This window comes from Microtus ochrogaster, chromosome 5 (genome assembly GCF_000317375.1).
Source record: "Microtus ochrogaster isolate Prairie Vole_2 chromosome 5, MicOch1.0, whole genome shotgun sequence".
NCBI classification, from domain to species: Eukaryota; Metazoa; Chordata; class Mammalia; order Rodentia; family Cricetidae; genus Microtus; species Microtus ochrogaster.
In genome coordinates this window covers 68,655,128-68,668,521 of record NC_022012.1, presented here as the reverse complement: position 1 = coordinate 68,668,521, position 13,394 = coordinate 68,655,128, and the positions used below count along the sequence as shown (strand labels likewise).

The following is a 13,394-nucleotide window of genomic DNA, read 5'->3' as shown; positions in this document are numbered from 1 at the left end:
TAATGTCTGTGTTCTTGAAATAGTTTCTGGCACGGAAGCACATTTTCCTCCTAGATGAGGCCTACTGAGAAGTACAAATCTTTATGTTGGGGAGTCTTGGTGTAGTAGCTTTAAATGTTAAGGACCTATCAAGTAGTCCCTATCCTTTTCCTTGGGAGGATACCACCACTAGGATAAATCAAGTCTGGGCATTTGAAGAACACAAGAGGAATCAGCTTCTTTGTGTTACACATTAGTCAGGCTTAACAGTCCCTCCTTTCCCCTCTCCAGAGTGTAATGGCTAATCATCATATGTGTGGGGAAGACATTACCTGAGACAGTGGCAAGGAAGCCAGGGTTGGGAGCTAGCATCTCCCCTTTCCTAGGAGAGCCTTGTCAAGTCAACTATAATCCCCTACATAAAGTAGTTTCCTCTACTTTGTATTTTCCCTCTGTTCCTGTGTTGGGACAAGAGAGCCCAGAAGTTGTGGTGGGGGTGAGAGGATGTTTTAACATATTTCCAAGAACTACAGCGCACTTTTAGGCACAGTTACCATGACATTCTCCTTCAGTGGAACAGATATTTGATTTGTGTATTAACACCTCTGAAAACTGATTGTCATTTGCTAAGCCTTCATAAAAAGTGCTAAGCACATACAGGAATAGTCTTCACGTCCTCACAAAAGACTGGATGAGTTAGTTGCCATCCTGCTGTGCAGACCAGCCTCAAGTGTCTTGTCTTGTCAGAGTTCAAGTTATAGATTCTGCCCTCAAACCTGTTAATTTAGACTAATCAGTCTAATTCTTTTTTTTAATCAGTCTAATTCTTAAGGCTGTTAAACATTAAATACGAATCAGATTTAAAGTCAACATGAAATGGTGTAACGTTATAGTAATTTTTATATTGAATACATGTTAAAGTTGGTGTTTTTAACTTGAATTGGCCTAAATGAAATAAGTATTAAAATTATTTAGTATTATTACTTTCTTATTATGGCCACCAGAAAATTGAAAACTGTGTTACAGGGCACATACTTCTGCTGATCAGTCACAAAGAATAATTTTTCTTGCTTTTAGGAGATGATGAACAATAAACTGTTTTGCTTTCATTACAGGCACTTTAAAGAGGAGGAGGCCGCCGCAACCCATTCAGCAGCCCCCGCGTCAGAGGCCCCGGGAGAGTTATCAAATGGGACACATGCGACGCTAACTGCAGCTTTTGCCTTGGTTCTTCCTAGTGCCTACAGTGGGAAAACTTCACTCCAAAGAGAAACCTGTTAAGTCATCATCTCCAGACGAAACCCTCACAGTTCATAGTTGAAGAAAAAATGGCAAGAGATCATGTCCTCAGACCAGGTGGAATTACTTAAAATTTAAAGCCTGAAAATTCCAATTTTGGGGGGGGTGGATGGAAAAGGAACCCAATTTTCTTATGGACAGATATTTTTAACCTAATGGCACAAAGTCTTAGAATATTATTATGTGCCCGTGTTCCCTGTTCTTCGTTGCTGCATTTTCTTCATTGCAGACAGACTTGGCTCTCGATGAACTTTTATCACAAATTGAAATATATTTTTTTCAACTGCCAATCAAGGCTGGGAGGCTCGACCACCTCAACATTGGATATATCACTTGCCAATGTACATACCTTGTTATATGCAGACATGTATTTCTTACGTACACTGTACTTCTCTGTGCAATTGTAAACAGAAATTGCAATATGGATGTTTCTTTGTATTATAAATTCTTCCCGCTCTTAATGAAAAATTACTGTTTAATTGACATACTCAGGATAACAGAGAATGGTGGTGTTCAGTGGTCCAGGATTCTGTAATGCTTCACACAGGCAGTTTTGAAATAGAATCATTTTCCCTTTTCTTACCATGGAGTTGGTTCTTACATAGATCTTTTTGTCTTGTCGCATGGCTGTTGTGAGCAGGAAAGACTGTGCTGAAGAACACAGCTGACCGGAGTACGAACTGGACAACAACAACATTTGGCTTCAGAGTCAGTTCTTTATGTAAATGTTTGGTTTCTGCTTAGTATTTTACACTTCCTAATTCAATTCCCTTTTTAAATTGTTAGGTGAAATTTTATTCATGCCTTGATGCCTTGGATTTATGTCAGAAGTAATTATTTTCATTTGTGGCCTGCTTATTCCTTTGTGTATTCCATATACTTAAAGTTTGCCAATTCTGTTTTTATCTGATATGAAAAAGAAAATCAGTGTCTTCATTGAAATATTTGGACCATTCTTCAGCACACCATCACTGATCATTGGTAACCACTAGAAATTAGTAATTTGCTTGGCAGATAGTTGAAATTGTAGATAGGCCTTCTGACATTGTTTTTCCAACCCGTAAGCCATTTTAACAACAATAAAGGTAGACAGCACAGTGTCCCATTACAAACTTCTTTTTAAAGCAGATATAAATAATTGGCATTTTTAAAGAAAGAGAAAGCAAAAGCATTTAATGTATTAACAGGCTTATCGCTATGCAGAAAATGGAGGGGGCATTAAAAACTGTAAGCTTGTGACATATTCATTGCTTCTGTTTTCCAGCTACATCACTTAAATTAGAAATCAACAGCAGTGATTTTCCTGGCTTTACATAGGAGGCAAATTTAGGGAAGGTTGACAAGATTACTGTGTTTGGCTTTCTTTTCTTTTTTCTTACGAGTCTAAGGTTTACACAATCACTCATAATGTGACGCGAGCCAGCAAGGCCAAAAACGCTAGAGAAACAATGGGATCTCTCCTTGTAAACTTGTACAGTACGTGGTGACTTTTTTCAAAACAGCTTTTTGTACATGATTTAGAGACAAATTTTGTACATGAAACCCCAGATAGACTATAAATAATTCTAACCCAACAGGTAGGTAGCTGTGTATGACACTGCTTTAAGTCGTTCAAATGCCTTTGTTTTTGGACTGTGCAAAGGTTGGAAGTGGGTTTGCATTTCTGAAACGGTGACTTTTACTCTGCAAGAGTTCTTAGTAACTTCTTGAGTGTGGTAGACTTTGGAACATGTACATTTTTTGCTTGTAATGTTATCCTGTGGTAGGATTTTGGCAGTTGTACACTGCCTTGTTTTATTTTGAGTCTAAGTTAAATGTTTTCTGAAGAGATACATGCACTGAACTGTTTCCACTGCAAATTAAGATGTGGTAAAAAAATGAAAGGATCAGGACCAGTGAGATCTAATACTACTGTCAGTTTAATGTCCACTGTGTTTTATACAGTATCTTTTTTTTTGTTCACTTTGGAAATTTTTACTAAAACCTGCAAAAAATAAAGTATTGTGCAAAGATGTAAGGTTTTTTGAAACTTGAAATGCATTAATAAATAGACTTGATGAAATCAATTTGACGGGTCTGTCCTCTCTTTGAACTCAGAGAACTGTCAGAGGCAGTTGCCCTACTGAGTGAAAGACTGCTCAGCAGAACGGTGTCCTCCTGCGAGTGCAGGCATCCTTGCTCACAGGGAAGAGCCACAATGAGCAGTCCTATTGGGTATCACTGTCACACATACACAGTTAAAAATCACTCCGCAGCACTGCTTTTCACTGTAGTCAGTCTCCAGGACTTGTCTAGTGAAGAGCCGAGCCTAACTGGAAACCTGCAGTCTTCTGTTTCCAAAGTTCTGCATGCTATGTGCCTTATTAATGTCTAATTTATCTGGGTATGGGAGTGCATTTCTATAATCTCAGTACTGCAGAGGCTAAAGTAGGATTCGGGGAGTTAAAGGCCAACCTGGGCTACATGCAAGATCTCTGAACAATCCTGGTAGACTAGTTGCCTAGCATGCACATGGACTCCATCTTCAATTCTTAGCACCTCCTGAGTGCTCCCACACAAAATAAGACCTGGTCTAATGGAGATATATTTGAAATTTTGAACTAATATTTTCCTATCTTGTAAGATTTATTGTAGAGAATTGATATCATAGTGTTACCTACAAAAGAAATTATTTTGTACATAAAGTAGTGCTCTTCATGGAATAATATGCCCCAAATTCCTTTTTTAAAATTAAGACTAGCTATAAATGATTGGATCTATTACATAATAAATATTATTTATTTTGGTTTTGAAAATAGAGGTTTTGCTGTGTAGCTGGCCTTGAACTCACCATCCCTTGCCTCTGCTTTCCAAGTGCTGGAATCAGGGGCATCTGTATCTGTGCCCACCTTATAATACTTTCACAGTAGAATTATTTACTAATAATCGGAGGGGGAAACTTGTTTTTCCCATGAAACTGGTGATTTTCACCAACCCCACCCCAGGTAATTACAAATTTGGTGCTTTTTTTTTACTGCTGCTTAAATTTTGTTTGGAATTTATTTTGGTGTAGTTTTCTAAATTTTGACACCAGTTTATAAACAAACCATTACTGTTTCAGAATTTAGCGATTTCCATAGCACTAGGCAATGTGCAGGTCAGGGAAGGATTTATTTAAGGAAAAAATAGCTTTTTAAGATTAGTCTTGGCTTTTCAGTATCTTCAGTACTTTGTTCTTTGGGTACTTGAATTTTCTGGGATGTGAAAGAAAAGATTTGCCTAAACTGAGCCAAATTTTCTATTCCTAAGTCCCATCTTGGGCAACTATTGCATTTTAAGACCCAATTGCTGTTCTCAACCTGGTATTTTTGGTGGCTGTGAGGTGTGTATACTTGTCCTTGGAAAATCCTTAAGTTCTCATATAGTATTTCTAATCTGAGGTCTCAGAGCATCGAAATAGCCAACACATTGTGAACATAGGCTTCCTGTCTTCACTGGTACAAGGGAGATAGGCATCTTCCATATTTAAAGGGTCAGGGAGCAAACTGAGAGAGTAAGGAAGATGCTAGTTAATAGCAGCTGGTGAGGATAGTTCATCTTTAGAGGGGTCAGTAATGGTGTTAAGAATTATTGAGGGAAACTTTTCTGTGTCAGAAGCAAAAACCCAGAGTGCAGCTTTGGTGTTAGCATTTTTGATTCTCAATTAAAAACTACTAAGCAGGTACAGCACATTTGCCAGTAGACCCAACTACTTGGGAGGCTGAGGCAGGATTGCTTGTTTCCATAGAAGCCAGCCTGGGCAACAGAGCAGACAAGTTTCAAAACAGGAAAGCCACAACAGCAACAACAAAAATAAAGACTTCCACTTGATTCCCTTTCCGCATTTACTACCAGTTTAACATTTTCAGTACTGTTTCTGGAGCCAGCTCTTTATTAAGACAGAGATTGAACCTTTGTACTCTATGTTCCTATATGCTTTGTGATTTAAGATATGTACATATTGCTATTTCTATCAGAAATTGTATACTTTACTGCTGCTAAGTTTTTCAGAATGTGTTTTCTATTAAAAAGCAACTGGGCACTAGATAAAATAAAAGAAGGTTGAATGCAGTGTTTATTACCTTCTCTCTGTCCTGAAATCCCCATGAAAATGGCAGGGCTAGTCCAACAAAGAACAGATGAAATGAAAGGCATGGTAACAAGAACATATTTTTGACAACTGCAAAGCAGGTAAAGGAGTCCTGTGTGGTTTAGCAGATCTAGAGACACCAAATTCTAAATACAAAATGGAAATGGGCAGCCAGGAGTGAGATAGGGGAGGTCTGGTTTGCACTGTCAAGATTTGAGGGCACAGTTTATGAGTAAATACATATGATTAAAAGCATAATTTGTAAATCCACCTTTCCTGATTAACAAAATAATGATGCTGTATTAACCATTCTGATGGCTGTAATGATTGCACCCTATGGAGGTATGTATGCATTTTTACTTTAAGTTCCAGATGGCTCATTGTTTTAAATAGTCCTTTGTGGGAATCCTAAACCTAATGATAATCCATTCTTAAAACTGGAGTTTTGCGTTAAAGATATTTGAAAGGTCGTTGATATAAAAAGGTGCTAGTGTCTTTCACTAACATGAACTTTAAGAATTTCTTTCAAAAATTCTTAAAGAGGGGTTCACACTTTGAAAATCTGTAAATATGCAGCCACATAAGTTTACTAGAAACAGCAGTGAAAGACTTCTGTTTAATTGATTTCATGAAGGTAAAAAAATTGGTATCCCATCTATACTCTTTTCTTCAAAGGAATCAGACTTCTTTGGATAAATCCTGGGTGTAGAGAATTCTGTCACCCCATAGGTCTATACAATGATTCAGGAAGCACTTTGAAGATAATCTTAACAACAGTAAAAATATCTTCAAGAGACTGAAACCCCAGCTTTACAAATTCATATTTGCCTTTGGAATATACAAATTTTAGAGACATGCTGGCCAACTGAAGAAAAAAAAATACAGAATTAAGATGTCACCATTTTACCCTCAGGTGATTAGGGGGTGGGACTGATTCCACTGTCCCCTTCTCTCCCCAGTCACTGACAGCCTCTGGAAGAGATAGCAGGTGGATTGCACTCTCAATGGAAGATCATCTCTTTGGGAGCAAGCTCACCAGTCTAGCTTCCAGAACTGACACTGCTTTCTAGAAATGGAGGAAATAAAGGAACAAATAAAATCATGGGGGAAAGTCCGCACAATTCAGACTTCGGAAAACTACAGAGCAAATAACCCCATCTTGTGTGACGAGCTAAAATTCAAAGGAAGGAAAAGATTAATTAAAAGGAACTTAGTTTGCCAAGATAATTGATGAACTTATTTGGATTTTGCAGTAGAAAAACTTAAAGATCATTTCGGGTATGTAAAAATTTATTTGATAGTTGGTGATAGTAAGTGTTTACATTTTAATTTTTTTGTTAGGTGCCGGAGGTTGAACGTGGGGCTTCATGCATGCTAGGCGAACATCCTAGCATCTGAGCTACATTCCCCAGTCCGTCTATATTTTATTGTTATGTTATAGTGCCATGCGGTTACATTTTTAAAGGGAGCCCATATCATTTAGAAATGCAAACTGAAATATTATAAAAGTGATGTTTAGTGTCTTAAGATTTTTTTTGAAAATAACTGAGGAAATGGAGTTGGCCAGTGTGTGGAAGATAAGTTGAAAAAGGATTGGTTATGAGTTGATAGTTGCTTGAGGTAGGCAATGGGTGCTTAGCAACTCATTATACTATTTTCTCTACCTATTTTTAAATGTTTTCATTAAAAAATGTTTTAAATATGGATTGAGTTCATATAGAGGTTTACTCAAGACTTAATTTATAACCTCTATTCATGATTTTTAGTGGAATTAAGCATGAACCAATCAGTCTAACATAATGATATTCTGCTTCAGTTCCAATGAATGATTAATTGATTTTGAGTATGAGGTAAATTTTGAAACTATCAGTCATTAGGGAGTCTTAGTTAGCAACTGTTTGAGCTCTCCTTGCCTTTTTTTTTTTTTTGTGGCTTTTTTTTATTTTTTTTCTCTGTATTTTTTTTTTTTTTTTTTTTGTGGCTTGCTAACTATTTAAGGAAAAGAACTCTTTTCTGTTAAACATCAGAATGTGGGTAATGGTCAGATTACCACAGTAAGTTTACAAATCCTGCTTTGGGGTAAATGTTAAGTAGCTCAGTACAGTAAATTGGAGTTGTCGTCTTTCCTGTTCAAGTGATAATGATCCCTGGCAGTGAAAATGTTTTTTAAAAAGCTATCTTGTAATTTTTTTTCTTTTCATAACAGGATTAGAATAATTAGTTATAGTGTGGGTTGTCTTATATGAAAAGAGTTTTGGGAGACTGAAGGCTGATTAGTATTGAGTATTGCTGGTAATCCAGTTACTGTAGTTGTCATAATGTGTTTTACTATTCTTTCTGCCCCTGACTTGGGCATAGGCTTTAACCTTGTGTGTTTATGAACACAGACTGTCAGTTTTTATAAATTAAGGTGTTATATGTTATTCATTTTTTCCTAATTTAGTTTTGTTATGGTTCTTAATTTTCATTTTTCATGGGGACATATATTAGCATCTTTGTTGGCCCTTTCTTCCCCCCTCACTTCCATCAGAGCAGGCTTGGAATTCTACGACCTATTCTCTGCATACATGCTAAAATGTATGCACTGGTTATCCATCTGTCATTCACTGGACAGATTGTTTGAAAAATTATTTATGCTAGCTGCTAGAGAGATATCTCAGCAGTTAAGATCACTGGCTGCTCTTTTAGAGGACCTGGATTTGATTCCCAGCACCCATATGGTCCCTCACACTCAACCATAACTCCAGTCCCAGGTGATCCAGTGCCCTGCTGGCACCAGGCATATATAGGCATACATGCAGGCCAAACACTCATGCTCATAAAATAGAAAGTAATTTTTTTTTAAAATCAGACACTAAAAAAATATTAAATACTTTGTAGTTGTGCTTGACAGTTTTGTGCATACATTTTTATATTCACCTCCAACTTGCCCCTGCCAGGCCCAAACACCAGCACATGTCCCAGCAGCTTCATGTTCATTTTTAATAACCCACTGTGTCTATTTTGTGCTGCCTGCAAGAGCATGAGTAGCCTACTAGTAACCATACTGCCCCCTAACACACACAAAAAAAATGACCCTTTCCCTTATCACCCATCAATTGTTAGTAGTTCCTCAGCTAGAGGTTGAGTCTCAGGAGTGCCTCACCTGTCTGTGATGGCGTTATTGATGGGCTTGATCGTGCGCAGGTAACCAGAGCGGTTGTGAGTTTATGATCATGCCATGTCTAGAAGACAGCCCCCCCCCCTCTCTTGTGATGCTCTCTAAGCCTTTTGGAGGCTGACCACTCACTCTGTATTTTGGCCAGTTCTGGGTCTGCATCAACTGCTGCATATTGCAGAAAGAAGCAGCACTATTCTAGGGATATAAGCGTAACTATTTAGGCAGCAGCTTGACAACAAGTCCATTTATCAAAATAACAGTAGTAGGGTGGGGGCCAGCCATGAAAGCTAAGTCTGGGCAGGTCACCCAAAGGAAGTTCTTTACTTCTAACCATTATCACCTGAGACTCTGGCCATCGATAAATTTAAATAGAGTCTGGAGTCTCAATAGTTTACCCTGAGACAACGCCTGGCAGGCTGAGATTACCCAACCCCCACCCAAAAGCAGACCATTCAAAGGAAATGCCTGAAATTCCAACCGCTTTAGGTAAAATCACCTGCCAGCATACTGCACCAGAACACCCCTAGACAAATGTCAGCCAATCAGGGGTCCTGAACCTCAGAGACGCCCCCACCCCCACCTTTACTACTATAAAAACCCAATTCTAATTGAACTCAGGACTCTCCAGATATTCCAATACATTGGATATGCGGAGAGATTGAGTTTGCAAACTTGATTAAAATAAAGACTCTTTGCTTTTATGTTTGAGACTCGGTCTCCTTTGTTGGCTTTTGTGGGGACCCATGGATTTGGGCATAACGGTAGGTTCCCGCATTAGGGTCTATGCCCTCCCCACCTGTGAACTTTTGTCTAGGTTCACACACACACACACACACACACACACACACACGGTGTGATTGTAAGTCAGAGGGCAACTTGAGGGAGTTAGTGTCATAGTACTGGGATTATACATGACCCCCATATCTGGCTTTTTGTATGGACATCAGCTTGGATGGTAATTCCTTTGTTTGCTGAGCCAGCTCCCCTGGCCCTGGACATTTTTTAAGGATTTGATTGTGTAAGACCACTGCTACATAAAAATAACCAGCTTAACCATGTCGTTGTTCTGGTGAAGTTTGTGATCCAGTAGGTTAAACAGATGTTGATCAAGCACTCATATAGTTAAATTTGTCATTCCTACTGTGGTTAGTGCTGAGGGAGAGGCCCTCAGCAATCGGAATTTAGAGTGGAGATGGGTCTGTGGGAGGAGGCAGGACCTGGTTGGAAAGGGGAAAGAATGTGTGAAAACAGTGCTTGCACCAGAAGGCTGAAGTGAGCGTTAAATAGTGTATATATAGTGATTTTAATGACACCGGATGGGCTATATGCTGGCCATTAATAACTAACTTTTTTTTTTCTGGGGAAAGGTAAGTTTTGCTCTTGATGTTATTAGATGTAACCCTAGTCATTTGGACTCCTCTATTTTTTTCAATATTTTGTTTGTTTATTTGTACTTGACACTGTTCATTTGTGAATGACTGGTGAGGAAATTAGCAGATGTGATATTCTCCTTAGGATGTTGGCCCAATAGTCTTAGAATTATGAAAGGCTCTTGGACTTTTAAACCATGACCTCAGTATCATAAATGCCATAAACTTGGGCTCAGAACATGGAGCCTCTTTGCACCTGCTCCACACTTCCGGAACCCTACCATTTCAGGCCATACTACAGCCTTCGGGCAAACTAAAAGAATGGCGCTCACTCAGAGGCCTTGGCAACTCCTATTGCTCACCTACTACATGACTGAAGTTTGTCCCTGTAGCCCTCCAAGGATGGCATATGGAGGTCAGAGGACAACTTAGGGAAGTGGGCTTGGTAGCATGTGCCATTGCTGGCTGAGCCATCTCAACAGCTCCTGTGAAAGGATTTGAGTGGAGATGAGGAGCCGGGGGATCCGGCACAGTGACTTTCTAACATGAAAAAACAGTGGATCCGGTGTGAAGAATGCTTACAACATGGGGTCCGGTGGGTTAAAGAATGAAGGATGGTTTCGGTTGCTGATTGCAGTAGTAGCTACATTTATAGATGACAGAATTTGTAAGGAAGGAGCTGATGGTTTGTTACCCATGTGACCTTGTAAAGTCCTGTAAAGCTCATGCTTGATGTCTCATCTGTGAAGCAATATCAAGCACCTCAGGGAAATATGTTGAAGAAAGAGAATGTACATGAGGCACCTTGCATGTGGGGGATACCCAAATACCAACCTGTTTTTGTATGAAAAACTGCTTATTGAACTAAGTCTATTTAATTTCCTGACTTTAGGTCTCTTCTCAAATGGCCATGTGTTGTGGAATATTAGTTGAAGATGTGTTACATTCATTTATTCTGTGAAATATTTGTTTAATGATGCAAAAATGTTGCATTCTTGTATGTTGCATTTGTTTAAGTCCGTGAAGCTGTTTTATTTTGCCTGTCTAAAACAACTGATTGGTCTAATAAAGAGCTGAATGACCAATAGCAAGGCAGAAGAGGAAAATAGGCAAGGCTGGTAGGCAGAGAGAATAACTAGAAGGAGAAGGTAAGAGAGAGAGCATGCTAAAAAGAGCGAGAAAAGGAGAGGAGGGCATGAGGGCCCAGCCACCCAACCACAAAGCCAGCTACAGAGTAAGAAGTAAAGAAAGATGCAGAAATAGAAATGGTATAAGTCTAGAGGCAAAAAGTAGATGGGTTAATTTACGTTAAGGAAAGATGACTTGGGTAGTGGTGGCACTCCAGAGACAGGGACAGCCAGATCTCTATGAGGTCAAGGCCAGCAACCCTGTCTCAAAAAAAAAAAATGGCTAGAAATAAGCCAAAGGAAGGTCAGGCATTTATAAGTAATAATAAGACTCTATTTATTTGGGAACTGGGTAGTGGGCACCCAAAGAGCTAAGAGTAAAAGAGTAAAAAACCCTACTATAGTCATGTACTTGAAGGATAGTGGGTCTGTGGTTAGGCCTGTTATTATCCTTCCCAAGTCTAGGAATAGTCATGTGTGTTAGGTAAGTGTCTCAGTTTCTTTTCCTGTTGTAATGAGATGGCCTGACCAGAGCAACTTACGAGAGGAGGGGTTTACTGTGGCTTACCACTGAGGGTCTAGTACATCGTGGAGGAAAGTCAGACAGCAAGTGTGATGCTACTGACTGCACCACATTCACAGCCAGGATGCAGCTGCCCAATCCCCTTACTCCATTTTATATAGCCCAGGATCCTGTACCCAGGGAATGGTTCCTTCTGCAATCAAGATAGGAATATAATCTCCCACAGGGATGTCCAGAAAGTCCACTTCCCAGAAGTGATTCTAGATCTTGTCCAGTTGACAACTGGAAGCGTCACACTAACTTCCTGTGACGGTAACAAAAATTCCTGAAACAATACACTTAAAGGTGGAAAGATTTATTTTAACTCACAGGGGTTTTTGTTTGCTTTTTCGGGCCAAAAGCAAACTTTTGAGCGCTAAATTGTCAAGAGATGAATTGGAGAAAAGAGTCCCTTGTTGATATCTCAGCAAGCGTTTAAGCAAAGTAGAGCCAGAAAGCAAGAGATAACAGAAATCTAGAAGGGCAAGTGTGTGAGAGAAGAGACAGGAAAGTAAGGAGTGTCTGGGATAGGGAGGAACTTGCACTTGGAGCTCTAGGAAGCATCAGCGGTGAGAAGACACACTCCTCGGCACAATCAGTCTCCAAACTACGAGCACGAGTCAGAGCATACAAGTTCCCTCAGAGAGGAGCAGGTTCTGCTGATGGAGAAAGAACCGACTTGGTATTGGTCTGCTAATTGCACTAGAACTACAACATGGAAAACCAAAAAGCAGGGAGAGAAAAAGGACAACGTGGAAATGACCTGGGCAGACTCTGCAGCTTGGCTCTCTTCTACCTTTTCCTTATTGGGGCATTTTGTTGTTTGTTGTTTTTTGTTTGGGTTTTTTTTTTTTTGAGACAAGTTCTCACTACACAATATTGACTGGCCTAAGGGCATACTGTGTAGGCCAGGTTGGCCTTGAACTCAAAGAAATCTGCCTTCCACTGTGCCCAAGTGCTAGGATTACCACTATACCTTAGTCAGCACAGTGCCAACCTCAAACTTACTATAAAGTTGACAGTGTCTTTGAGTTTCTTCTAATCCTCATGCCTTTACCTCTCAAGTTCTGGGATTACAAGTATACACCACCACATTAGGTATATATGGTGCTAGGGATGAACTAAGGCTTTGTGCTTCCTAGGCAAGCTCTCTATCAACCAAGCTCCTCCCCCACCTCGGGCTCACTAAGTTTTATAGAAACATCTAAGAATGAGTTCCCATTTCCTTTTACTTGGTGTTGGTTAAATAAACCAGTGTTTACAGTAGAACTTGGAAAAGCCAAGATAATATGAGATCTCAGAAGAACAGTAAAGCAAAAACTGAGCCCAAATCAAGATGTATTCTGATACCTGCTATTCAAAGATGAGAGATACGTGTCCTTCTGTCTCTGAAAGGCCTTTGGCCTGCCACTCTGCAAAAGTCTCTTCCCATCTTGAGTGGATCACATCACCATCTGCCTTGACAACTCTTCTACAGTCTGGTATGAAAAATAGTAAGCAAATCTCAGCAGATCTGGGCATGGTGGTGGGTGGGAAGAAAAGAAATATTCCAGTGTTCTCCCTGGAGTGACTATGCAGCTGGAGGGGAAGTGAAAGCAGTCTTGAGGTCTGCTGTGAGGAATGAAGCAGGGGAGGAACAGAGTATTTGGGTGGGAGGAAATATGTGTCTAGTTTTCATAGCTTGGTAAAGAAATACTTGGTTGTGAGCAACAGAGAAGGGAAAGTAGCCAAGAATCTGTAAAAGAAGCCAAATTAAGGAGCTGGAAGTGGAAATTTTATCAGTGTGTAA

General features: G+C 39.6%; 1 protein-coding gene across 1 annotated transcript in view; it reads left to right on the top strand.

Moving 5' to 3' along the window:
• Adam10 (ADAM metallopeptidase domain 10) overlaps positions 1-3,344 on the top strand; it is a 101,937-nt gene extending 98,593 nt beyond the window's left edge. The window contains exon 16 of the mRNA XM_026779135.1: positions 1,095-3,344. Within this exon, the coding sequence (XP_026634936.1) occupies positions 1,095-1,189 (95 nt within the window). The 3' untranslated portion in view covers positions 1,190-3,344. The remainder of the gene's footprint in view (positions 1-1,094) is intronic.
• The last annotated feature ends 10,050 nt before the right edge of the window (positions 3,345-13,394 follow it).